The 27,768-nt window shown below is 44.5% G+C and overlaps 1 protein-coding gene across 4 annotated transcripts in view; it reads left to right on the top strand.

Annotated features, from left to right (window-relative positions):
* SCARB1 (scavenger receptor class B member 1) overlaps window positions 1-27,768 on the top strand; it is a 167,943-nt gene that overhangs the window by 65,144 nt on the left and 75,031 nt on the right. For all 4 annotated transcript variants that reach the window (XM_029619704.1, XM_029619706.1, XM_029619707.1 and 1 more), the window contains 4 exons: window positions 19,842-19,999; window positions 22,660-22,798; window positions 23,977-24,180; window positions 26,487-26,582. In XM_029619704.1, coding sequence (XP_029475564.1) covers window positions 19,842-19,999; window positions 22,660-22,798; window positions 23,977-24,180; window positions 26,487-26,582 — 597 coding nt within the window. The remainder of the gene's footprint in view (window positions 1-19,841; window positions 20,000-22,659; window positions 22,799-23,976; window positions 24,181-26,486; window positions 26,583-27,768) is intronic.

Genomic DNA, 27,768 nt, shown 5'->3' with positions numbered 1-27,768 from the left:
ATTAAAGGAACTGACTCAGGCTCCTCCTATTTGATTGCCATGCTTGACATCTCAGCGGCATTCGATACAGTCAATCATGATGTCCTCCTCGACATCCTCAGGAGTATCGGGATCACTGGCAATGCCCTATCCTGGATACGATCATATCTCCAGGACCGTCTTTTCACTGTTTTAGTTGATAACAATGAATCGGACCCCATTAGTCTGCCCCAAGGTGTTCCCCAAGGTTCCTCCCTCTCTTCCACCCTCTTTAATATATACATGCTCCCCCTCACTACTCTCCTCACTAACCTCCACATCAAGCATTTCATATATGCGGACGATGTGCAACTCATTTTCCCTTTCTCTGACTCTCTTCAAACTGCTCTTCTTAAATGGGAATCCTGTCTCTCCTCTATCAAAACATTACTAAACGACATGCAACTAGCTCTAAATCCCAGTAAGACTGAACTCTTAATCATATCAAATGGGCCCCCGCTCCCAGACATCCCACCTGCATACTCTTCCACATCTTTCCCATCACACGTTCGCAACCTTGGGGTTCTTATTGATAACCATCTTACTTTCAAACCCTTTATTAAATCCATCATCAAGGAATGCTATTTTAAGCTCCAAACCATAAAAAAACTTAGACCTATGCTACACTTTTCTGATTTCCGCACTGTACTCCAGTCTATCATTTTATCTAAGGTAGACTATTGTAATGCACTCTTGCTAGGCATTCCCGTTACTCATACTAAACCCTTACAACTATTACAAAATGCTGCCGCTAGGATTCTAACTAATTAAAAAAAAAGAGATCACATCACCCCCACACTTATCGAACTTCACTGGCTCCCTATACATTTCCGAATTCGCTATAAAGCCCTTTCTATCATCCACAAAAGTCTGCTGAACTCTAACCTTAACTGGATTAACCCCCCACTCCTCCCCCGTACTTCGAATAGACCAACACGTACAGCCCTCCAAGGAACCCTACGCGCCCAACCTATCAAATCTTTTAAATTATCCTCCACCATAAGCAGAGCTTTCTCTCTCGCCGGCCCATCTATTTGGAACTCCCTGCCCTCTGATATACGCCTGGAAACATACACTCCTACCTTCAAAAAAAAACTGAAAACATGGCTCTTCCAGCAAGCTTACCAGATTTCACCAGCCATTACTTAAACCCCCCTGTTCTACTAAAACTCTTTTTAACTAATAATCCTACTATATGACTAAGGAATTCGACCCTGTGGAATCTGTATTATGCCCTTCGATTTGGTACTTTTGAATCTGCTATTTATGTCATTATCTATTGTATATAGTTTTGTTCTTATATGTATATAGTGATTATGCTGTATCTATTTATTGACTACATGGACTCTGCCCAGTATAGTCAGCTCTATACCCTTCCAAGTTTTAGCCTCCTTTTTATCAGTTACATGTAAGGGCCCCGCCCAAAAGTTACACTGTTTTACAATGTTATATGTAAGGGTTTCCGCCCATCTGTTACTGTTTAATTGTAAACCGATGCGATGTGTGAACGGTCATCGGTATAAAAGAGACTTTAAATAAATAAATAAATAAATAAATAAATTTAGCTACCAGAACTAGCAAAGTTGAAGGTGGCCAAGGCTGTGAGCCGGATGGGAGGTATCCAGGATCTGAAGGAATAATTAGAGGTTCTGGAGGCTACTCGGACTGTCATGTTCAGTTATTCTTAGGAAACAGGCAAATGTTGTCCCTTGCTGGAAATAGGGAAGAGGCTGGTTACTATAGCCGAGTCAGTCTGATCCATAGCCATTCTCTCGTTTTGGATTATTCAGCCTCTTCACAGCTCTGCTGCTAAACTGCCTCTCTGCTACGTGACTTTTATATACCTCCAGCACCATTGGGGGCAGTGGAACACTTTTTTTTTTTTTTTCCTTCAGTCAGGACAAAGCAGTCAAGCTCTGTCCAATTCCACTTTCAGCCTTGATCCACTCTCTGACCCCCCCTCCAACCTCAGATTCCTAACCTTGAGTCTCTGACACCTTCCGTGCCAGCCTGCTTCCTTCCTCTGCCCTAGCAAGTGACTCGTTGTGCTGCTGCGGACACCACACAGGTCTTTGCAGGTGTGAGCCGCGCTGGGGCCTGTACTCTGGCACTGTTCTGGTAAGACACTGCATGGGAATACAGGCACCCACATGGCTGTAGCTTGAGAGTGGGGTTAGGGCTCAGGTGATCCACCCTGTTCCAACACCTCTGAATGTTACAACCATGTTGCCCTCCTCCTCTTCTCTTGGTTCTACATTGGCTCCCTGTCTGCTTCTGCGTTCAGTTCAGAGGACTTCTCCTCACCTACAAGTGTATTCGCTCTCTAGCTCTACGTTATCGCTCATCTCTTATCGCCCTCCTCGTGTTTGTTGGGCAAGTTGCTCCTATCTGTGCCCTTCTCCTCCAAGGCTAACTCCAGACGCTATCGGGTGGCACCCTGTGCCTAAAACGGCCTTCCTGAATTGCTGCATTTTGCTCCATCTCTGGCCATGTTTTAAGGCCCACCTCTCTGAGATTGAGATTGGTTTCTTATACCACCTATCATGGAGAACCCCCTTTCAGGCGGTTTACAATTTTTACATCATGGAAAACAAAACACATAAAAGAGGACTGACATGAACTGAGTGACACTCTCACATCACAACTGTAAGAACAGGAATAAAATCATTTGAAAGCCATTCTAAAAAAAAAAAAAAGGCTTTTAGAGTCTTATGGAAGATCACGCAATCACTAATTTCACAAAGCTCCATTGGAAGTGCGTTCCATAACATCGGCGGTGCTGCCTCCGAAAGAGCTCAGTCACGGGTCAAGAGAAGATGTAGCTCTTTAAATGGAAGAGCTACAAGCAAATGCTTAGCAGCCACTTGCAGAGGACAACGAGAAGAATGCTTACCGATCCACTATATAAGAAGGACCCTCATTGTGGTACACTGTAAAACCAAAAAGATTTGCTGGACAACAGGTAACCGGTGAAGCTCCTTTTGAGCAGGCATAATATGATCGCAAACTGGATGAGCCGCAGAATTTTGTAATATTCGTAAGGCTTTCAAACAATATTTTGGCAGGCAAAAACCCCTGACTCTTCCTGGTCATGACCCTTTCACATTAAAACATGTTTTACTGTAAGCTCTTGCTAGAAAACTTTTTCTTGTTGATCTCACATCTAGATTGCAAGCTCCATGGAGCAGGGCCTGTATTTATGTATCTGTACAGTGCTGTGTACACTTGCCTACAAGTACTATAGAAATGTTAAGTGGCAGTAAGTCTTAATAAGCCGATCTTCAAGTGCAATGTGTGCAGGCACCTTGTGGTTTGAAAACAGATTGGGGGTTGAGCGGTTCTAAAATGTATTTTTGTACTCCTTGAAGTTGAGACGCCCAGTCGTAAATTCACTCTTCTATGACCGGCTGCTAGTGCTTCAGGCACAAACGTCTAAGGAGCAAGCTATAGTTCTCGTCTTAATTTTGAATTAAGATGACCTCCCACTCGGCTTTCTCGTTTTACCACAGGACTTTCTTTTTGGCCGGGTGTCTTGGAACCCATGTTAGAGTCTTGGACATTTACCGCATTTCAAAGAGGTGTTATTTTATGGCAGCTGACCACAATCTCAATCAGCCATGATAAATTATTTGTATCAAATTGCAAATCGCATGTATAGAATGTCATTATAATAGGGAAGGGTGCCAGGCAGGAGCATGCAAAATATTGCATGTTTTATGCATTAGAGCATTAACCACAGCTTGATGCATCTCCTAGTATGTTTCCTATGTCAATATTTAAAGAGAAACACTAGATTATCAAACACACTCATTTACAGAAACTATTTTCTTTTTTTTTTTTTAAACTGAATGGAATTAACACACATACAGACACCATGCAACATGTATTAATCACAGCTAAAAATGTGCAAATATTGAATTTGACCTCAGATCAGGAAGGAAGTGAAGCTTGGTGGTATCAGCAGGAGGGGATATAGCTGGGCTAGGAGGAATCAGTTGAGGGTGGGAGGGGACTCTGTAAAGACAGAGACATGGGGGGGGGGGAAGAGGGGGGGGGATGTCGGCAATGTGAGGAATGAGGGTGTATTGTACTGAAGGAATGAGCTGTGACTGTTAGGAGGGAGGAATACTGTGTGCAATTCTGGTCACCGCATCTCAAAAAGGACATAGCTGCACTGGAGAAAGTGCAGAGAAGGGCGACCAAAATAATAAGGGGCATGGAACGGCTGCCCTATAAGGTAAGGCTAAGGAAGTTAGGGCTGCTCGGTTTGGAGAGGAGACGACTGAGGGGGGATATGATAGATCTCCACAAAATCATGAAAGGACTTGAACAAGTTAATGTAAATCGGTTATTTACTCTCTCTCAGATAATAGAAGGACCACGGGGCACTCCATGAAGTTAGCAAGTAAGTCATTTTAAACAAATCAAAGAAAATTGTTTTTCACTCAGCGCATAGTTAAGCTCTGGAATTCATTGCCAGATGATGTGGTTACAGCAGTTAGTGTAACTGGATTTGGATAAGTTCCTAGAGGAAAAATTCATCAACTGCTATTACAGGAAATCACAAGCTACTATTGCTTATTAATTATCTAATGTTTGGGTACTTGCCAGGTATTTGTGACTTGGCTTGGCCACTGTTGGAAACAGGAGACTGGGTTTGATGGACCCTTGGTCTGAATCAGTATGTTCTTATGTTAATAATGTTCTTTTTTTTTTTTAAATTGACATAGAAAAATGACAGGAGTCGGGTGACATCTTATAGTCTAACCAATTTATTGGCGCATGAGCTTTCGAGGACAGCATCCATGTAGTCATGCATCTGACAAAGTGGACGCTGTCCTGGAAAGCTTGTGCTCCAATAAATTTGTTAGTCTATAAGGTGTCAACTGACTCATGTCGTGTTTTTGTTTTTGTTTTTTTCTGCACCAGACTAATATGGCTATCCCTCTGAAGGCTTTTGACAACGATAACAGTAGTTTAAACATATACTGATTGATAATTAAGTTCATGTAATTTTAAGTCTGTTTTTTAGCCAAGAGGTTCATTTTGTTTAAAAATTATCTACTACATCAACGTTTGGCGAGTTCATGTAGTGTGTTTTCCGGTTTAAGCCTTGTTGTGGATGATAAACTGCGAGTATGAGTTTTTCTCCACTCATCTGATCTTACTTTCTTTTCTGGGTTTGTAAACAATACAAGTTTAACTTTCCCTGATGGCAAATCTTCTAGTCTTGCAAAACTCATAAGCTAATTTAGGGTAGATGAAGACTTGCCAGACAAGGAGCCATAGGTTTGTTTTTCTTGTAGAATTGGAAGCAGATTTTTGGATTGCAGTACACCTGGTTAATTCTGTTGCAATAATCTTGAGTAATTATGCAATCATGTGGAACCAATGTAAGCACGTAATATATCCGAACTACGTTTATAATGCCTACAATAACTATGTTAACACTCGCACGAATCTTTTGAACGCTCTGTTAAACATTGAAACTTTTGTAAACCATTGTGATGGCAAAACAGACGGTATATAAGAACATGCCATACTGGGTCAGACCAAGGGTCCATCAAGCCCAGCATCCTGTTCCAACAGTGGCCAATCCACGCAATAGATAAATAAATGAGGGCTGCCTGCACTGCAGATAGCTTACCAAAAATAATGGGGTTCCAGTTCTTACCCTGAAGCAAGGTCAGTTAAATATACTGCAGCAAGAATCCAAAAGGGTTTTTTAAGGTATTTTCCAGCCTTTGCAAAAAAATAGTTGGCTGGCTCATCAGTAGCTATTTCAAAAGCAGTTATACTACTGAATCCTGACTCCTAGATCTCACTCTCCCTTCCCATTCATCTATATACTATTAGCAAACTTGGGTTATACGTGGATCATGTCATAGGACGCTTACTGTTGTCATAATCGTATGACTGAAATGTCAAATTCCAGCACAGAACGTGTAGATTGTGAGCAGTTTGAGGACAGAGGAATAACGACAGCACCTGAATGCAATCTGCTTTGGAGTGCCGAAAAGAGGAATATAAAAATCGAATAAATAATATAGATTTGTTTTTGCCCAAAATGTGATATCCATTATAAAAAAAAAAACAAATCCAAGTAAATGGAGTGGCTGCTGGCCATCTGGGAGGGGAAGGATTCGAGTTGAGTGGCCCAAAGTGCCAGGAAGAGGGAGCCAAGCTCTTGGGGGTGGCTTTTTCCAGACTGCAGGGGGAAAAGGATCTTGGTGCACCTCAGGCCTGATTTGCCTTCTCAAGATTTAACACTTTGCTCTGCTTCTCATCAGCTACAAGAGACCTTTTTACATGAAGCCCTGTGGGCGTCCATGTGCATATTTATGTACGCAGCACATATTTAATGTAATACAAGGTTATAGTCCATAATTGTAATCAATTTTTGTGCCATTTCCCTGACCAACCCGTCCAGAATGGTGCACAATAATGAGATTTTAATTGACTTTTAAGGGACCGATTTAGTAAGCTGTGGTAAAACCACATACTTCAGTGCTGTTTTACCGCAGGATTTACTAAACTGTGGTAGCCAAGTACTGCGGCTTAGTACATTTTTTTTTATGCTGGCATTGCTGGTTCTAGGACTTTGCACATTATCAGCTGTGGTAACGTGATGGAAGTGCCCTCCCCCTCCCCCTCTCGATCTGGTGCTACCACCTTTTAAAGGGGCAGGGCTTAGTGACCCCTCCTGGTACCAATTGTGTAAAAAAAAAAAAAAAAAAAAAAAAGACACCCCCCCCCCCCCCCCAGCCAAGGCTTACTTTGAATCTCTGTGGGCTATTGGAGGCAGGAATGATTCCCCCCCCCCCCCTTTCAGTGCATCTTTCAAAATGGTGGTGGCTGATGCCTGCTACCCCTCCTATGCACTCCTTTTCCCCTCTTGTGCAGGACAAAGGAGTGAGTAGGGATCATACCTGTCCCCACTGGGCCATATTGATTATTGGCCGTACATCTATTTATTTTTCCCAACAGTGTGGGGTTTGGGTGCATATAATATATATTTATTTACATTTGGGGAGGGTCTGTCAAATCCTATGGGTAGGTTTTACCACAAAGCAAAACTACCCAAGTAGTCTCGTTCTCATTCCATATTGATAGACTACCTTATTCTTAAAAATATGACTCAAAGCTCTTAAAATAAGTTTCAAAAAAATACGATGCATAACAAACCAACTACAGTATCTTCCAAATGTCTTCACACCCTGGAACATTTTTGTACTGGTGTCTAAAAAATACAAATCAAAATGCATTAAAGTAGGAGTTATTTTCACTGATCTCTAAGTACAATAGAAGTGCAAGCTCTTGGATCTCTGAGGTAGCCAAAAAGTGTCTAATTTGTAAGTAGTGGTAATATTCACTTTGGGGAAGATCATATCTACTGCATAAGTCAGAGAAAGGTATCACCTTCTGGGATCCCCAGATGTGGGCTGCATAGAGAGAGGAATATCGAGTAAGAAAAGGGAAGTGATTATTCCCTTGTACAGGTCCTTGGTGAGGCCTCACCTGGAGTACTGTGTTCAGTTCTGGAGACCGTATCTACAAAAAGACAAAGACAAGATGGAAGTGGTACAGAGAAGGGCGACCAGGAAGGTGGAGGATCTTCATCGGATGACGTACGAGGAGAGATTGAAGAATCTAAATATGTACACCCTGGAGGAAAGGAGGAGCAGAGGAGATATGATACAGACTTTCAGATACTTGAAAGGTTTTAATGATCCAAAGGCAACGACAAACCTTTACCATAAGAAAAAAATCAGCAGAACCAGGGGTCACGATTTGAAGCTCCAGGGAGGAAGATTCAGAACCAATGTCAGGAAGTATTTCTTCACGGAGAGGGTGGTGGATGCCTGGAATGCCCTTCCGGAGGAAGTGGTGAAGACCAGAACTGTGAAGGACTTCAAAGGGGCGTGGGATAAACACTGTGGATCCATAAAGTCAAGAGGCCGCCAATGAAGAGTGGGTGACTCGCCAGAATGATGGCTACTGCCTGGACACAATACCCTTATTCAATAAACATACACATGGTTACTGTGACTCCAACATCACTCTAAGCTTCAACAGCAAGAGGAAATGTGGAAAAAAGGATTTGCACTCACAAAGCCGGGAGTAGCTGGCTTGTTACGGCGGTTACTACCCCAAATCAAATGTGCCTGATACTTCACTTTCGATGCACATCCAGCATAGCTCTCTGCTCCAACGGCAGGGGAGAAGAAAAACTGATACTTCACGCATATCCAGCATAGCTCTCTGCTTCAACGGCAGGGGAAAAGAAAAACTGATACTTCACGCATACCCAGCATAGCTTCAACGGCAGGGGAGAAGAAAAAAGGAATCACACTCACAAAGCGGGGAGTAGCTGGCTTGTTACGGCGGTTACTACCCCAAACCAAATGTGCCTGATACTTCACTTTCGATGCATATCCAGCATAGCTCTCTGCTTCAACGGCAGGGGAGAAGAAAAAACTGATACTTCACGCATATCCAGCATAGCTCTCTGCTTCAACGGCAGGGGAGAAGAAAAACAACCAATAAGGGCTGTATAACATAGTCTGGGTTAAAACAAATAAGCATGGGTGTAGCTTGCTTATTGCGGCGGTTACTACCCCTACTACTCCCTAACTAATCAAGCTAGATATTTCACTTGGATGCAGCTCCATCACTGCTCTCTACATTAATGGTGGGGGAGGAAGGGAAATAGAACCAAGAGCTAAAAGAAACAGATAAGTATGAGAGAAAAAATGTGTGAAGCTTGCTGGGCAGACTGGATGGGCCGTTTGGTCTTCTTCTGCCGTCATTTCTATGTTTCTATGTTTCTATATTTTCTTATCTTTCCACATTGTAAAAGCCCGTGTCCCTAACCCCGGCAAAAATTTAAGGTTAGAAAAAAGATGCGATAATATGGAGTATTTCTTGCCACCTATCAAAAGCTTCCTCCACTTATCCCATATAGCTAAAGTGGTCTGCAGAGGGAGGGGCTGCAAATTGAAAGGGAGCCATGTACTAGCAGGTTGCCAAGGTAGAGCCGTTAATGGCATAATCCCCACCATTGCTTGTTCCAATTTCACCCAAGTCTTGATTATAGGAGTCTTATGCCATTCCAAAATACCTCGAAGCTGAGCCAAAGCATAATACCATGATAAATTTGGAACTCCCAGGCCCCCCTGCCCTTTGGATCTATACAAGATGGCCCTAGATACCCTGGGGTGGCGCCCCTGCCATATATATTTCTGCAATCGGACTTGCCACTTTGCGATTTGCCTTTATGGGAGCAGGAGTGGTAAAGTTTGAAAAAGATATAATATACGGGGTAGGATGTTCATTTTCACCACTGCTATTCGTCCTAGCCAGGAAATATGATATCTGTCCCATTCTTCCATGTCCTTGTAGATGTTACTTAACAGGGGGGTATAATTTAGGAGAAAGAGCTCCTCAAGTTGACCTGCGGACAGGGGCTACCTTTTTTGAGGGACTTTGCAGGGGAGCCAACAAAGTACAAAGAGCAGTCTCTAGGATGTATGGGTTTTTCAATTCCGATATGACACAAAAACCCCATTTTGTTCAATCTTGGGAAACCGATCTAGGAACGACAGGAGACTTGGATGATTGGAAAGCCATTTATTCACGCATGGGTAGAGGGTTGATAGCTTCACACTTAACAGAAAATTGTTACAAGTTATTATACAGGTGGCATAGAAGCCCATCATACTTACATAAAATATATCCGTCTAGGTCTGAAAATTGCTGGAAGGGGTGTCAGCAAGTCGGTACGTATATACATATGTGGTGGTACTGTCCTTTGGTCCAACAATTGTGGAAAGGGGTTCATGGCTGGATAATGGAAATGTGTCCAGATTTTACAACTATATCTGTTGGTCGAAGTAATGAAACTTAAATTCTTGTGTATTTCTAACGAGGCAACATGATAAAAAAATATAATATAAGTTGATATGAATCTCTTCTAATGCAACTTAATGAGACTTGAGTTCTTATAACGAAAAGTAATGAACATAATCAGCATGCGACATGGGACTTGAAAGCAGAAAAATGTGTAACAAGGGTCGGACAGGAATATGGTGCTAAAAAGAAAGGTGGGGGGGGGGATAGGATCATTGAGGGAAGGCTTGTCTGAAGAGCCAGGTTTTTAGGTGTGTTTTTGAAGAGCTGTGTTGAGGGTTCAGATCTTAGTTGTGCTAGAAGGTTGTCCCAAAGTGAGGGTCTGGCTATGGACAGTGCGCGTTCTCTTGTTATGGATCGGAGGTTTCGTTGCGGTGTGTGGTATCGTACGGGCGTGCTTAACCAATTCAACTTGTCGTTGTGGAGTGACTTATGGATGAGTGATAGGACTTTGTGTTGTATTCGGAAGATAATGGGTAGCCAGTGGAGGTCCTTGAGGATGGGAGTGATGTGGTCCGATTTTCTTTCTGTTTTGAGGGATCTGGCTGCTGTATTTTGTAGTAGTTGCAGCGGCAGGGAGGCTGAGCAGAAGGGAGTTACAATAGTCAAGCTTTGAGAATAGTAAGGTCTGGAGGACTGTTCTATAGTCGTGAGGGAAGAGGAGCGGTTTGAGTCTTTTGAGGGTCTGGAGTTTGAAGAATCTGTCTTTGATGGTGTTGATGTGCTTTTTGAGGTTGATTTCCGTATCCAGAGTGACTCCGAGGTTTCTTGCTGAAAGGGTTAGTTGTTGGTTTGGGAGGGTTGTTGTGCTTTGATGTTTGAGATTGCGGTTGGTGTTGTTGGTGATATGTAGGATTTCAGTTTTTTTGTGGTTGAGGGAGAGTGACAGCTAAGCGAGGAGTTGAGTTATATCAGACAGGTGGGTGTCCCAGGTTTTTAGAGTGTTTGAAGGATGATTTGAGGGGGAGCAGAATCTGTACGTCATCTGCATATATGTAATATGTAAGGCCTTTTTTGGAAAGAAGGTTGCAGAGGGGCAGCATGTAGATGTTAAACAGGGTGGAGGAGAGGGGATGAACCTTGGGATATGCAGTGTGGTAGGGGGATTTGTTTGGATTGAGATTCTATTCTTACCTAGTAGGATCTGCCGGAGAGATATGAGTCAAACCATTAGAGTGTGGTGTCACATAGACCAATTTCTTTTAGTCTGGTTAGCAGGGTGTTGTGGTTGATAGTATCGAATGTGGCGGAAATGTCAAGGAGTATCAGGATGTATGATGTGTTCTTGTTCAGGCCTCTGAGAATGAAGTCGGTGAGGGAAAGAAGGAGTGTCTCTGTGCTGAGGAGTTTTCTGAAACAGTGTTGAGCTGGGTTTAGAATGTTATGATCTAGATGTTCAGAGAGATGTTTGACAGTTTTTTTTTTTTCCAGGATCTTGGCAATGAAGGGCAGGTTGGAGATTAGTCTGTAGTTGGCAGGGTCTGAGATGTCTAGATTCGGTTTTTTGGGGATAGGTTTGATTGCAGATTTGAGACTGTCTGGGAAGATGCCCTGTTCCAGGGAGAGGTTAATGATGTCGGCTATTGGCTTGGCAATGATGATTGAGACTTGTTTTAAAGAATTTTATTGGAATGAGGTCAAGGGGGTATGTGGCTGGGTTTGATCTTCGTATGATTGGCTCCACTTCCTTTGATGCAATGAGATTGAAATGAGCCCAGGAGGGAAAGGATATGTTTGGTGGTTCGGATGTTTTTGCGTTGGTGTTAGGGATGTTTGCAATCAGGCTGATGGTTTTGTTGCTGAAGAATTGCGCTAAATCTTCGCAGATTTTGTCTGGGTTGTCATTTGGGGGAGGGTTGTGGGTGGGGCTGGTTAGGTTGGATACATAGGCAAATAGTTTTTTGGGATTGTATTGCTAGTTGTGGATCCTTTTTGCGTAGAAGAGGCACTTGTGGTGTTAATGTCAGCGTTTATAGGTGTGGAGGAGGGTTTTGTATTTGTTTTTTAGTTCGGTAGATTGATTTCTTCTCCATGCTTTTTCTGTTTGTCTAAGAATGTGTTTAGAGTTTTTCAGCTCAGGTGTGTACCATGGGGATTTGGTTTTGCTGGGGGTTTTGATTTCTTTTATAATGGTAGGGCGTATGATCTTTGCTGTTTCAGCAATGGTTGAGATCCAAGAGTCGGCTGTGGTGTTTGCACCATTCTGAGATCTTCAGATGTGCATGGATTGGTGAAATGTATGTATTTCTTGGGGGGGGGGTCGGCAACTGTTGGGTTTTTTTTAGAAAAAGCTCGGACTGGATGAGCTTGTGATCGGACCAGGGGATGGCTGTGGTTGTGGGAGGGTTTTTATTTGAGATGTTGATTAATGAAGATTAGGTCCAGGGTTAGGCCTGCCTTCTGTGTGGAGGAATTGATGATTTGATTGAATCCGATGGTGTTGATGAGAAGCTCACAGGTGGGTGAGGGGGGTGTTTTGTCAAAGTGAAGGTTGAAATCACCTAGAATGATTGTGGGGGTGGTTGAGTTTGTGTGGTTGGTGTTAGCTTCGATTAGGGGGGATAAGTTGCAGTCGAGGGAGAATATAGCAGGAGAATTTGGAGGTTCTTTGATTCGAATAGACAAAGCTCGAGAGGGGGTGAAACTTTGAGTGGTTGGATTGCAAATCTGAATGTTTTTCGGGCCAGGAAAAGTAGTCCAACTCCTTTCTTTTTTGGTCTGTGGATGGAGTAAAAGTTGTTGTAGATATCTTTGGGAAGTTGACTGAGGGCAGTGTCTGAGCTTTTGAGCCAGGGTTCAGTTAGGCAGAATATGTCAGGGCGTTGGTCCAGTAGGAGGTCGTGAAGAATGGAGATTTTTTTCGTTATGGATTGGGCATTAAGTAGGAAAAGGGTGAATACTGTCAGGGCAGCTATGTTGTTGAGGTTGATAGGGATGAAGGAGGGGGAGCTTTGGTGTGTGAGAAGGTATGGGTAAGATCTTTTGTCGAAATTGGTATACAACAGTTTTGGGATTGGTTGGGTGTACTTCATGTTGTGGGCGGTCCTGTAAGTCACGTGAGGGCGATCACGAAGGTGTTGGGGAGGCGGCAGTTGGGACCGGCAGGGCTCCTGACCCCGGTGGGTCGGGCGGCGAAAGCGTGGAGTGTCGAGGCGAGGGCTGGAAGGAGTGGTGAAGAAATGACCAGGCTTAAGGAGGGACTCACTTTGAGAGTGTTGGCGGTGTCGCTGCGGATGAAGTCGGATGGTGAGGCAGTCCTGTTCATTGCTGTGTGCAGTAACGAAGGTGCTATTGAGGCCGCCTGAGTGGAGATTTATGCGGGGGATCTTAGGGGATGGTGAGGTTGTGGCACCCTTCAGTGGCAGCACGAAGGGGCACACAAAAGGGCAGGCCCCTTTGTTGTGCTCCTTAGGCAAGCGGCGCCAGAGGCGCTCTGTCGCCTTTTATAGGATCAGTCCAGTCCTGTCCCACATCACCGCCTTGGGAACGTAGGTGGGCAGAGTCTAAGGAGGGCTGGCGATGGGAGGGCTCAGTGGCTCTCTGTTGGGCCTGCAGGTGCATTGTGGCGGCGGTCGATGGTGGCGGCGGTCCATCGGCGGCAGGAGGGTGCAGCGGTCCAGAGGCGGCAGCAGGCAGACCGAGCGTTCCTGGCCGCGGTACGTCTGTCTGGGTGTGTCTGGGAGGCGGGTGTCGCGACTGGGGCCTACTGTGGAGGTAGGTCTGGGCTGAGGCCTGCGTGGGTCGTCCGTCCGACCAGGTGGGTCGAGGGGGTGGATGGCACAACTGGGGACCTACCGTGAAGCTGTACCCTTTCTTGCTTCATTCACTAACCTCATTGGTGCAGGATGTGTGGAAGGGGCATGGTGGGGTTGTGTGTGACTTTGCGCACTCCACTTTTGGCCTCTCTATCCTCACCTGTGGGAGGGGTAGGGGAGAATGTGCTAGCGTGTCTGGGGGTAGCATGTGGTGTTTACCACTGCTGCTCCTTTTTTTCTCTTCTGCTGGTGGGGCCTAGAAACCCCACCCGCCTCTTTGCCATCGCCAGGGGTCCCTACAATGATGATCCCACTGTTTATCCTTTGGCTGGCACAAGGCTGGAAATTTAACTCCTGGCTCTGAGATGGAGTAAACTCAATTTCTGGTGCCTTTGTTTTCTTGTGTAGAAGAAGCTAGATACTACCGCATGGGCACAGCAATGGAATAACTTTGGCACCAGAAACGTGAGTGTACTCCATCTCAGACCCAGGAGTTAAATTTCCAGCATTAAGAAAATGTCTAAAGCTACTGCCCTTTAATGTTCTGCTGAATATAACCGGGTAAAGATACTTGCCCAGCCCAACTAATATCAGCATGCGCTGGAATGTTTCCATCACCGCCCATTTTAATCTGGTAACTTTAGCTGGGTGGGGGAGAGATGAGAAATATTCAAATCTTTTGGGTTTGTCTGGGTAACTCAGGTGAATCAGTCTTGCAGCCTTTTAACTCCCACATCACAAAGCAGGGATGGCCAACTCAGTCCTCAAGTGCCACAAACAGGCCTGGTTTTCAGGACCTCCACAATGACTATGCCTGAGACTGTATTTGCCTACTGTGGAGGCAATGCATGGAAATATCTCATGCATGCTCATTACAGGTGCTGTGGATTATGGAGAGTTTAAAAGATATCTGCGCAAGTGTTTTTCAAATAAATGTGGCATGAGTTTTATATTGAATTGAAGAATTTCTTTTTACAGGTTATCTTCAGAATTTAAGGGGAAAGCTTGAGATTTGCAATGCTTTGCTATGTGACAGCGCAGGGGATCAGAGTTTGGCTTTCTTGGTCCTCAGGGCTGGCGGGGTATGGGGAAGTGGAACGGTGACGACTTGGGAAGGGACTTAGCTGGGTCCAACAAAGTCTGCCACTTCCAGCTGCTTGAAGCATAGGCTGGGCCTCTCCAGCCCTCCACTGCTGGACACTAGAATAAAGGTTGCTATGGGGGGTGAGTTAGAATTAAAATACGCATTGCGTGTCTCTCTCTTCTTTTAAGGAGACCCCATAAATAGTAGACTGCTGTTTCCCTTCTGTTTTCCAGGACTTTGCTAAACATCAAACCCAGACAAAATGACAGCATTTTATGGACCTCGCACCACCAGTCCCCGATAGGAGTCATCAAATGCAGCCATTTTTCCTGAGGTGTTTGAACTGGTGAAGAGAGAGAGATATTTATTTATCTGAATGCATGCAGGCTGTGGAGTTTTCCTGGAAATGTCTGGAGCAATTATTTATGACAAGGGGGGAAAAAAAGGCAGTACCGTAAATTTGGGAGCCCTGTGGCCTTCAGTCCCTGGTCTGCCATTGGCTCTCTGGGAGGGTCACCTTGACCGCCTCTGGCTCGGTAGCGCACATGGCATTGGTTTGCCCCACACACACACAAGCAGCCCTCTAGCACTATGCAAGCAATAAGATAAACCCCCAAGGCTATCTTTTTCGTCAAGAGGCTGCTCGTCTGCTTCATAGGTGAAGAGTTGAGGGGTAGGTGTATGGTTGGATGAAAGTTGATATAAAATGAGATCCTTGTAATGAAAAGCACAGTTCATGGATCCAGTATCTTTTAGGTAGGCAGCTCTCCCTTTCTTATCACCCCCCCCCCCCCCTGTAATTCTGCTGTGGTCAAGGGCTTTGTGCTGGCTCTGTATTTATTTTGGCGTCTGGGTCTTGCACACATTGGAGGAGCCACAGAGGGAATCTTAGACTGACAGATAATTTAGACAGCCTTGTTAGTTTTATATACACGTAAACGGGGGCCTAGGATCTTTTCACCAGTGGGTGCGCTCTTCTCCGTGCAGGACATCCCGAAGTTGGTAGAGTAGTGAGTGGATGAAACCATTTGTGTATCCCAATAGGAATGGCCACAGTGGTGCAGTCCAGGGATTTGGAGAGCGCTGGACTGTTCAGAAGGGTTAGGAGTCAAGAAGCTGAGAAGGGAGCAAGCCTCTGGTCTCTTTCTGACAGTGTGATGATTTTGGGAAAGGGTAAATCCTGCTTTTTTCCCCTGTTGCTTCACTGTATAGTAAGTATAGAGGGCCTTCCCTCCCCAGACAGTTCATTATAAGTAACTTCCTGGGGAATCCAGGAGTGGGGTAGAGAGTATCCCTGCTGCGAGGGATTAATCCTCTCACCCTGAGTCTGTCCTATGGGGGAAGGAAGCCCCTGATGATGAACAAAGAAGCGAGTGTCAGCTACTTGTCCAGAGGTGACTAGCATGTGGAGAGGAGAGTGGCCTATCCAGGGCTCGGCATGCAGTGTTCAGGAGCCCAAAGGAGTCGGAGCATAGGTAGGGAAGATTCAAGCAGTGGAGAGTGTGGCTTCAAGGGAGCCTTAAACTCCAAAAGAGGGAGGGGATCCCAGGCGAGTGAAACAGCAAGGAGCAATAACCCCTGGCTAGAATTCACTGCCCACCTCTCTGGATTCTCAGCTGCTTACAGGCTGTATTGCACAATTGTTCAGTAAAACTTCTATTTATTTATTTAATTAATTTTGGAACACCAGACCTTGTGTCGAGTTTCTCCTTGGAGCTGTTCCAGTAATAATCCTTGGGTCTTGGAGGCTAAAAAACCCCCCCCCCCCCACTTCTGGAGAATCCCTGCCAGGGTTGCAGAAGTGAGTCCTACCTCCTTTCCCATGTCCCTTGGTCGCCGTCTCCTGTTACTTGCTGCTTGTGAAGGTACCGGGGGAGTAACCGGGCTGCTGTCACGTAGCACCGAGTCAGGCCTGAAGATATTTCCACGGGCCTTTCGTTCTGCGCTGTTGTAGTTCATGGCTTCAGAGAGAATCGGGCACCCCCTTATAGTATCAAATCTTGAGTCTCGTGTTCTGTGCATGGGACAGGGGCTGGGCTGTGTTGCACAAGGTGGGGGGGGGATCTGTCTTCCCCTTTCTGCTCCAGAAAATCCGGTGCTAGTTCCAGCTTCTTTCCTCGGCTGTCTTTATGGCATTCTCTGCATGGCCCATTTAAATGCTGGTTTAGCACGTGGGATCATTTGTAATCCTGTCCCTGTTAGGCTGTTTGTGAGAGGTTTTTTTTTTTTTGTGTGATATTTTTGTGAATTTATGCAAACTTTGAACACTTGCAAGTTCTGCTTCGGAGTGGCTGAAATCCTAAATGAAACTTAAATGCCTCATATATCTCCTGCCCCCTCCGCATCTTTTTTTCTTCCAGTGAACGACACAACATCATCGCCCTCCAATCCAACCTCATGAATAAATAAATGACATTCATCACATCCAGGTTTTCATAAATAAGAAATGAAACAAAAAAAACTGAACTAAATCCTTACACATGTTATCCCCTATGCTTAATAAGTTTCCACTTTGCATCCCTTGTTTAACCCGCCCCCCCCCTTATCCCTGTAACCTTATTTTGTAAACCGTTATGGCGTTATTTTGATGTTTCCGAATGACTGTATGTAAAACTCATTAAATAAATATCTCTGAAGCCTTTCTAGCCTCATCCACCTTTTTAAAATGTTAATGTCCCTTACTCCTATCCTTGCAGTACAGACGCCACCACATATTCCAGATAGGGCTTTACCAGAGCCTTGCAAAGTACAACGTCCTCCAGCTCCCTTTTTTCTCAGGTATCAATTTGTTGCCCAGCGCTGTGAGCTAAGCATCCTGATGGAAGTCTCTCTTTATGGCTGGCAGGCTTCTCCAACGTCCAACTGTATAAACTTTGTCCTGTTCTCGAAGTCTGTATCCTGTACACCGATCTCACCTGGGTTGTAATTGCCTTTTTCATGGTTCAAACTCCCCTGCAGAATGATATTACTTGAGGTGGTGGGTTTTGTGTTTTTTTTGCATTACCCCCAGCTTCTTTCTCCATCTGAGCTCTGCTGCCTTCTGAGGTCCCGTGTCCTGCGACTTCTGTGCATCCAAAGATCCGGCATTGCCCACAGCGTTGCTGCACTTGAATCCTCAACACTTGGACCTTACGGTCTGGTTCTCTTCGGGGAGGGGGGCCCATAACTGAAGTTGAGAGAATCCCAGGACCTCGCAACCAACCAATCCTTCCTAGCAGCTGTCTTAATACCGTTAAGCTCCTTCTAGGCGTTCCATCAGCACTGCTGCTAGAGCTGGAAAGCTTTTAATTTAGGTTAAAATAAAAAGCAGTTGTTGATCTTCTAGCCGCAGACTCTCCTAATAGTGTTTCCTCCTGTGGCTTAAAACTCTCTTCTAAAAGCCAGCCATTTTCAGGCTTGACAGATCTAGTGCTTCGTAAATGAGATGGTTACTGTAACGTGTCGCTTCACCACTGCTAACTGGTGGAATTCTGCCCTGGATGCGGGAGCTCGGCTGTGATGAGACTTCGAGCTGCAGCAGCATGGATGGTGCGGTCTGCTTTTGATATCAAAGAGGGAACAAAAGACTAAAATGTCAGGTTAACTGGTAAGATTAGATAGCCGAGGTCACTGACCTTTTTCCAGCATCTAGACAAGGGAATGACCAGCTTATCAAGGGCAAACCTGCCCAATGTTTTATATTGGTATATCTTCTTCCTTAGATGTAGACCTGTTCAAAGCAGTTTTCCAAATTATAAGAATATAGTACATTGTAATAAATCGGAAATACAATATCAAAACACCATGCAAAGTGGTTAGAGCAGCAGGGGTTGGAATCCCACTGACTCTCCTTGGGCACCTCCCTTCACCCTCCATTGCTTCAGCTACAAACTCAGGACCTCATTTACTAAGCATTTTTCCCATAGACACAGAATGGGAGAAAAGCCTTAGGAAATCAGGACCCAACCCCCTGGGGAAGGGGAAATGCTTACAGTACTTGAATCTGACCTGCTTAGGAAGGTGGATTGCAACAAACTTTAATTCAATCAATTACAGTTCAAATAACTTACTGTGGGGATCACATTTACAGTGTGAATAAAAATCAATAATAAATAGCCATAACCCCCAACTGAGTCACACTCGTTACTCACGGGGGCTTGGAAAAGCTGGAATTCAGTTTATCAGCATGATACAAGCTCTAAACTAAAAACCCAAAAAACGCAAGCCTGAATGGCCAGGGCAAACCAAACCCCACCCAAATAGGCCCTGCTCGCCCTGAAGGCACCTCACTGACCGTTCAGCCTCTCTAAAAAGGGACAGCACAGAGAGACAAACGCCTCTGAAACGCTCATTAGGGTGCTCCTCAGTGTCAGTGACAGGAGTGGGGTCTTGATGCCGCTTTCCTGGTCAGCGTGAATAAAAGTTTTTGAATGTTCATCGCTATAGAGGGTTTTTTAAATATTTAATGTGCTTTTTTTTTTTTAATTTTTCTTGATTTAGCAACCTGTGTCACTTCCAGATCCGGTTGATTTATAGCTGGCATGGTTTATAGCTGGCATGATTGTGTAATATTACACAGGAATGGCAGCATAGCACCCTGCAGGCAGAAAGGCAGCAGTCTGTTTCACCTTAACCCCTTGCAGGCAAGCTGTGCACAACGAGTTTTCTTAAAATCCGCAAACTTCTCCTCCTGGCCAGCAACAGCAGGAGCTCTCCTCCCAGCTTTGCTGAAGAGCGCTGGGGCTCCGCTCCGTGGCCCCCTCGTAGACCCTCCCCACAGCTGACTGGAACGTTAACTGTTAACTTGTCACTGGGCGCGGGCCTGTGTGTTTCTCTCTTGCTGACGTTCCGAATGTTTGGATGCATTGTTTGCGAGGATTGCTGTCCAGAAAGAGAAAACCCTTTGCTGCAAAGGGGGGGAAAAAAGTCTTAAGTACTGTTAGAATGAAATCAGATGCATTATAATGCAAATATATACAAGACTGTGGCTGGGAGAGAGGGAATGGGTGGCAGCGGAGAGATTTCCTCAATAGAAATACAGGTCTGGCTGAAGGCTTCCCTTTCATTCTCCCTCCTTTTTTTTTTTTTTTTTGCAGAATGTACGGATCGATCCATCCGGCTTCGCCTTTGAGATGTGGAAAGACCTTCCCGTCCCTTTCCATTTCTCCGTCTATGTATTTGAGATATTGAACGAGAAGGAGATCCTGGCAGGAGAAAAGCCACACCTTGCCCAGCGGGGTCCCTACGTCTACAGGTCCAGTATTTACTCTATGGATATGCATCCATGTGCCTCCTGTGGTTTATAGGCATCTTGGGGCAGGAATGCCCTCTGCCTACCTGTATACTCACTGGTCGGGGCCTTACTTTCCACTCTTTCAAGGTCCCAGGGAGAACTTGGGCTGCATCCCCCCCCCCCCCCCCCTCCGTTCCAGGCTGAAAAGCCAGAGGATATTGCAAAATCAAACCCCTAGCTGGGGGAGGGAGTAGTTTGTTGTTTGAAATGCTTACCGGTTACTGGCTATCAAAAGCTGCAGTAGTGAGGCCTGCAGCCTGTGTCAGGGGGATGAAAGGGTCCCATGCAAAATTCCCAGAATGAGGTTTACAGAAGAGCAGGGCGGTGTAGGACATTAGGCCACAGATTGTCAGATAAGGGGATTCTTTTTTCTTTTTTTGTTTAAGTAAAGGTAAATTGTTAACTTTGTGCATACTATGCTTGGATAATATTGCCTGCCCTTCTAGGTAAAGTGGGTTGTGATTTTCTGTACTCTGCAGAATGTACATTCCTCCCGCTGAAGATCATGCTTATGAATTTTAGAAAGAAACTTTAAAAATGCCTCTCTTTCTCCAGATGAATGAGATTAGTGTTTCATGAAACAAAATCAGGAGTTGAAGTCACAGTCCCATGTACAAATGAAGTCTGGAATTGTGCTTCTTAGGGCATTCACTGCGCTGCTTGCTGTGGCGTTACCGGGACTCTCGCTGCCGTATCTGTCCATGTCTGCGGGAATCTGGCATGCTTAAGGTTACTGCTGATTGGACCGTTCCCCCGTCCCAAAGGAGCAAAGAGCGAATGTTTTTTTACCAGTCCATCATCCACAAAATAACTAATTCCAGACTTCTCTTGGATTTCTTTCTATTTGTCTCAGCTGGTCATGCTCACACAGACATGCGATGGTACCCACAATCTGTGGTACTGTATTAGAATATTGCATTTTATGAAGCTAGAAATGGCCCATCTCATCCACTCCCTGTTATATTTATTATGTACATTATGTATTATGTACATCACAAGTATAGCATACAGCAGAGTAGAAATTGGTAATGATCAATTAGCCCATCTAGTTATTTCAGTCTGCACTGCTAAGCTGTATATTGCTCCTTATCTAAGTCACGTGTAGTTTGGTTTTTTTGTTCTCTTATCCTGAACAGATGAGCATACAAGCTCCCATAGTTAATCCGACTCCTCTCCTGTCTTTCCCCCTACTACCAAGCTTTTGTAATAATTGAAACAGCTACTAAGAGGCAGTTGCTTGAACATTCAGCCATCTAGGTCACCATGGCTTTCCTGGACAATTATTCTGCTATCACCAGCCTGCCGGCATGGACCTGTTAGTTTCTGGAGAATTGTAATCTGTTTCTAGGCCTGTGGCGTCACTAGGTTGAGCTTCCTTTTATCTGATCCTTATCACCTGTCCCCTTGCCTCTGCTCTGGGGAGTAAAGCGTGAATTGCACGCAATGCTGCAGCCTCCCAGCCTGCTTCCTCTATATCTAATGCATATCTGACCCGAGCATGTATGGATTCATCATAGGAATGGTTTCTACCACTTCTTCTTGGTGGTTATTCCAGGCATCTACTGCCTTCTCAGTAAAGCATTTTTTTCTCAGAAAACTGATGGTGGTAAGTTTACCCAGGTAAAGGGTACGCACATAACTTTTCACAGATATTCAACAGGACTTGCCCAGATAAATCTGCCGAGTATATGTAAATAAAGTTAGGACTCTGATTTTTTTCCAGCCAGACCTGTGCACATATCTGAATCCGGAGAGCACATGTGTGCTCGCTGGCTAAAAATTAGCCAGAACCCATCCCATCAATGCCCTTTTTTTTTTCTTTTTTTAATCTGGATAACTTTTGTGCATGCAAAAGGTTTTACACAATTCTCTGCCCGATATACTATTAAACTTCCATGCGCATGTCATGTGTGCATCTACTTTTACCCAGACTCAATGGAGGTGTTCTGCACATTTCACACAAATGTGTTTGATTTCTGAAAAGTGTGCATGTAACACTTCCCCCCCCCCCCCCCCCCCCCCCCACGGAACATTGCTGCAGATGAATTTAGCAGGTGTAACTTGTGCAGGGTAGATTTGGTGGAATAATTTCCAGAGCAGACTTATGCGTGCTAGTCCACTTTGAAAATGGGTATAAATTTTACGTGTGCATTTGCTGACTCTATGCATAAAAAAGAAAAAGTTACAGTATGGCTCTGTGCCCATATGAGACCTTGTGGCTCCTTTTGTTCAGATGTGCCCATGGGCCTCATGGATTTGCTAGCTCGTATATACCATCTCTGGATAATCCTTTCATTGGCCCTTCAAAGGGACCACAACCTATGGAGAACTGTAATATCTCCAGGCTCAGATGGTTACCAGAGCTCCACAATTCATGGGCTTTAAACCCCAGCCCCGTCTACGAACCAAGTTCCAGTATCTTTCCTCAACTCCTGTGTGCAATACTTTTTCAGTATAGCAGGAGCAGGGAGCAAAGAGTTGTCCGATTAGTGCCCCTTTCACTACAGGTCCTTAGATGTGACCACTGCTATTGAAAACACCTTGGGCATGTGGACACGAGGCAAAGAATGCACTAACCTTGGGTTTACCCACCTTTTTATTTTTCTTTCTTGTTTTGACAGGGAGTACAAGCAAAAAACAAATATTTCTTTCCACAATGACACTGTTTCCTTCCTGGGATTCCGTCATTTTTACTTTGTGCCGGAGAAGTCTAATGGAACGGAGCAGGATTACATTGTTGTCCCAAACATGTTGGTGCTGGTAAGAACAATCAGACCACATCTGCAGGCGTGCACCAAAAATCAATTTACCTTCAAAGAGTAATGCACTGCCGCTTACCCTCTTATGCTCACTATTTCATAAAAATGACATTACCTTTTTTGGGGAGACGGTGTAGAATGGTCTTCATTGTGCATATCTTTTGTGACTGTAAATCACGATGGACGATATTGGCTGTCTGAATGCCTTCTCTGCCTTGAACCTGAGGTAGCTCACACGTGTACGAAGGAGCCTTGGGTACTGCTGATCATCAAGAGCTGATGGGGCATCAGAGAGCAGGGTAAAAAAATCCAGGAAAAAGAAAAGTTTCAGCCAGCCTCATGTCCCGATTCTCAGCATCTAAGAATGCAGGTGATGTGGCGTTAGTTAAGATAATGTAGAATTTCTTCTGCAGTAAATTGCACCAGGATCTTCGATGTTGAGACTCATGTTAGGGAAGGCCCCATTCGCCTGTAGAGTACTTTGGGTGCCAGGTCTTGATGGCATAATGAAAGTAGAAAAAAATGGTATAGGCTTAGTTTTGCCATTGATGAATGGCATACATGTCGGTAGTACAAAGTGGGGTCCCCCTCCCATTTTCTATTAAAAAAAAAAAAAAAAAAAAAAAGGGCTCTGCTGGTGCTGTCTACTCCATTTTTTTTTCCAGCCATGAAATAGAAGTAGCATGTGCAGGAACACAGGCAGAGTGTTGGACTGTGGTAGATGCTAGTGGCAATGAGGAATAATAGACAAAATATGCTATTCAAGAAATTAAAAAAAAAAAGCAAATATATAAAAATATACAATAAATGGATAAAGACACACTACTTTATAAGGTTTTAATATATGCATATTAATTTTAAGAACACATTAAGACTTGACATGGCCATATTTTGGCAATAATGCCTGCATCAGGGATCAATAGTTGCCACAATGTGCATTAATAAAACAATTTTTAAGAAAATCTGGATATTTGGTACACTTAATAGGAAAGAATGAGGTGTGCTGGCAACAGATAGCAAGCTCATAACTGGTAAGAGTCAATGAACCTGGCATTACACCCTTCTGAGGTGCAATAGTAAGATCTGCTTTGCCATCTCTAGCACTTTTGAGTCCAGGGGTGGCATCTCGTGACGTTTTTAGTTCTGCTTTGTTCTAATTCTTGTTTTGTTTCCTTGTAGACTGCGTCTTCAATGGTGGAGCATTCCAGCGGTGCCCTGCAGTGGCTCCTCAGTGGAGCATTCAGCACCTTCGGTGAGAAAGCCTTCATGAATCGGACAGTGGGCGAGATGCTCTGGGGATATAATGACCCGCTTGTCGACTTTCTGAACAGCATTCTGCCAGGCGTCCTGCCTTTTAAGGGGAAAATTGGGCTGTTTTCAGAGGTAAGCGAATCCATTTCCCTGAAATGAAATCTTGTCCGAGACAGCATTAGTGGTCATCGAGTAGAGACCTCCATAAACTCTGCAGCAGAAATTGGTGGCCACAACCTTCCCATCATGCTAAACAAAAATTTATACTGAAATAAAATGTTTTAATCCTCTTTTATAAGTAAATGCTGAGTAAATACAGTCATAGTTCATGGGGGAGAGCACGGTAAAGGGCCAAGTAACAACTGAGGCAAATGTAGGAAACAAGAATGGAAAGTGGTTTTTTAGGGCAAACTTGTTTTTGTTTTTTGTTTTTTTTATTTTGAGCGAACTTGTTTTGCATCCCGAAGATTAAGTGTTAGAGGGAAAATGGGTTGGTAGCTTTGTTTTCTTAGCAGGAGGTTCGGTTCTCCTGCTTTGTCTCTGGTTGGGTGGCAGGATGTCTGTCCCCTCTCTTCCCCCCCCACCCCCCCATGAGTCGTAAGGCAACTGCCCACCCTGCTTGTCCAGTTATTCAGTTCACGCTGCCAAAAGACCAGGAAGAGGGCATCCTCTGTTCATAGCGCAGACCCGAGACTCCAATCTCTGCTGAAAGACTTGGGAGCCAAGCTCCGTCGGAAGCCTTGCCTTACCTGCCAGAATTGCCCGGTTTGTGTTGCACCTTCAGTGTGTGATATTTTGCACTTCTGAGGCATGAAAATCCTCTCTCTCTTGGAATTGTTCCTAGAGAAAACTGCACTCTTTGTAGGAGGTTGTTTTTGTTAACGGACCAACAGAACAGAAGGGGGACGCCTGTCAGGACCTGAACGTATACGCTTTGTTGGTCTTTTTGTTTAAAAAGCATCGCACCCCCAACAGGGATACAGCAGCCTCCCTTCCATAAATAAATGAGGCTCCAGATATAGTTGCAATGGAGAAGGTACAGAGAAGGGAAACCAAAATGATAAAGGGGATGGAACAGCTCCCCTATGATGAAAGGCTGAAGAGGTTAGGGCTGTTCAGCTTGGAGAGGAGTTGGCTGAGGAGGGGATATGATAGAGGTGTTTAAAATCATGAGAGGTCTTGAACGAGTAGATGTGAATTGGTTCTTTACACTTTTGAATAATAGAAGGACTAGGGGGCATTCCATGAAGTTAGCAATTAGCACATTTAAGACTAATCGGAGAAAATTCTTTTTCACTCAATGCACAATAAAGCTCTGGAATTTGTTGCCAGAGGATGTGGTTAGTGCAGATAGTGTAGCTGGGTTCAAAAAAGGTTTGGATAAGTTCTTGGAGGAGAAGTCCATTAATGGCTATTAATCAAGTTTACTTAGGGAATAGCCACTGCTATTAATTGCATCAGTAGCATGGGATCTTCTTAGTGTTTGGGTACTTGCCAGGTTCTTGTGGCCTGGTTTGGCCACTGTTGGAAACAGGATGCTGGGCTTGATGGACCCTTGGTCTGACCCAGCATGGCAATTTCTTATGTGCTGAAGACTTCTTTGGCCTGCTCCATTTTCCTTTCGTGTCCTTGTGGGGTTTCCTTTGAACCTCGCCACCTCCCACTTTGCCTATTGCATCTGTGCTCTTAAGGGTTAATTTTAAAAGCCCAGCATGCGCAAATACCGGGAGATACGTGTGTGGCCGGGTGCGCGCCCAGCACATTTTGAAAACAGCCTGGCCACACGTGGAAGTGCCGGGCTCTATGAAAGGGGCAAGACGGGGGCCGGCCGGGACAGCAGCCATTGGGCCTTGTCCCGGGGAAGCATGCGATGGCCGGCTGCGGCTCAAAGCAGCAGGTGAGTTTAAAAAAAAAAAGAGGATGGAGGAGAGGGGTAAAGAGAAGATAGGGAAGTTCCCTCCCAGTCTGCACCTTAATTGGTGTGGATTAGGAGGGAACTGGGAATGGGCAGATTTGCGTTGCAGCACTTCTTTTTTTTAAATCACCTTCTCTTGCGCGAGTGAGTCGCAACCGCCCACATATGCTTGCACCAATATAAAATCAGGCATGCATGTGCGCGCGGGTATCATCTGTTTTATAACGTGCGTGCGCCGGGATCCTTAAACGCCTTTAAAAATCGACCCCTTAGTGCACAGAGCAATGGATGGTATTCATGCACAAGTGCAATATTTTGGGTTGAAATATGGAATTGCACAAAATGTTGTATGGTGGGTTTTTGGGTTTGTGTGGGTTTTTGGGTTTGGTTTGTGTTTTTTTTTTTTTTTTGTTTTGTTTTTTACATTTCCTGCCACTGTCTTCTGCACTTTTAGTCCAAGTGACTTTTGCTAAGAGGTCCAGTACTGGTAACGAACTGGGTGTCTTTCTTTATCCCATCACAGTTTAATAACTCCAACACAGGACTGTTCTCGGTCTTCACTGGGATGGATGACATTAAGAAGGTGCACATGGTGGATTCCTGGAACGGACAGAAAGAGGTACCGAGAAAATGGACACTCAGCTCAAAAGGGGTGACCCTCCTAATAAAGTCAGTTATTTTATTCCTGGAGACAAAACTCCCTTAGTTTTGATGTGAACCATTGCTGTCTTCTGAGTGAAGCACGAATAGTGGAAAACATTTGTAAATAGGTGCAGGCATTTGTCCTCTGTGATATCTGCAAACTTTTCTTCTGCTGTAGATATAATTATACTTGAAAACCCATGCCCTGGCTCTGGCAAACAGGGTTTCCATAAAAACAGCCCATCATGACCTGAAATGGCTTACTATAATATTACAGAGACTCTCTCTGTAATAAGAGGTTTACTGCAGTGAAGTGCATGACGGATACAGCGAATACTTTCTCTTCCTGTTATTAGCAAATTCTACTGTAAGTTTTTGTTACAGTGGAATTCTATGCTTTTTTTTTTTTTTTTTAAATTCCTCAGGATTCACCACTTCCCAACCATTAATTTTAACTTCTTGTTTTGGATTTTTTTTTGTTTTTTTGTTAAATTGCTTATGCAACAAAATGCCACCAGAACCAGAAACATTTTTTCCATTAAAACAGCATCCTGTGGTGAAAGCAGTGGATGGAGACTCCCCGGGGAAACTTTGTCTCCAGGATGACTTCTATTTATGTCGTTTCTGTGGGGGGGGGGGGGGTGTTACTTGGAGGGACACGTTGCATAGGAGAGGGTGGGGCTTTATAAGGGCCCTGGCCCTTAGCAGAGCAGCACACAGACCTGTGACACCGGGAAGGGGACTGGGATTTGAGCTTGTGACCTCTGTGTGGGTTGTTCCTGGTTTTCTTAACGTTGAAGCCCCTTATTACAGCTGGAAGTGAACCGCTGTTTGGTTCTGTGGCACTCCCATACTTGCAAGGATGCTGCCTTGCAATTATCAGTTGTTTATCCCCTTTGCTAATTCCCGGTTGGTCTTCTAGAATGTAAGCAAACCTGTTTATTTGTCAGACTTGCTGGGAGTAGCTTGATCTTTTTAAAGGCAGGTCTGGTTCGAGTTTTAATACATTTCTAGCTTGTGAAGCACTGCGTGGTCAATCATACTGAAAGATTACTGCATTTTCTGCAGTTCTCTTCGTATCCAACCCTGTATCTTCCATCAAGAGATGCATATGACTTAATTTCCCTGTAGAGCGAAGCTTTTCCAGTCCCAGCATACTGAAT

Source organism: Rhinatrema bivittatum, chromosome 11, assembly GCF_901001135.1.
Source record: "Rhinatrema bivittatum chromosome 11, aRhiBiv1.1, whole genome shotgun sequence".
NCBI lineage: Eukaryota > Metazoa > Chordata > Amphibia > Gymnophiona > Rhinatrematidae > Rhinatrema > Rhinatrema bivittatum.
The sequence above is the reverse complement of the archived record's forward strand: the minus strand, read 5'-3'. Positions and strand labels throughout refer to the sequence as shown.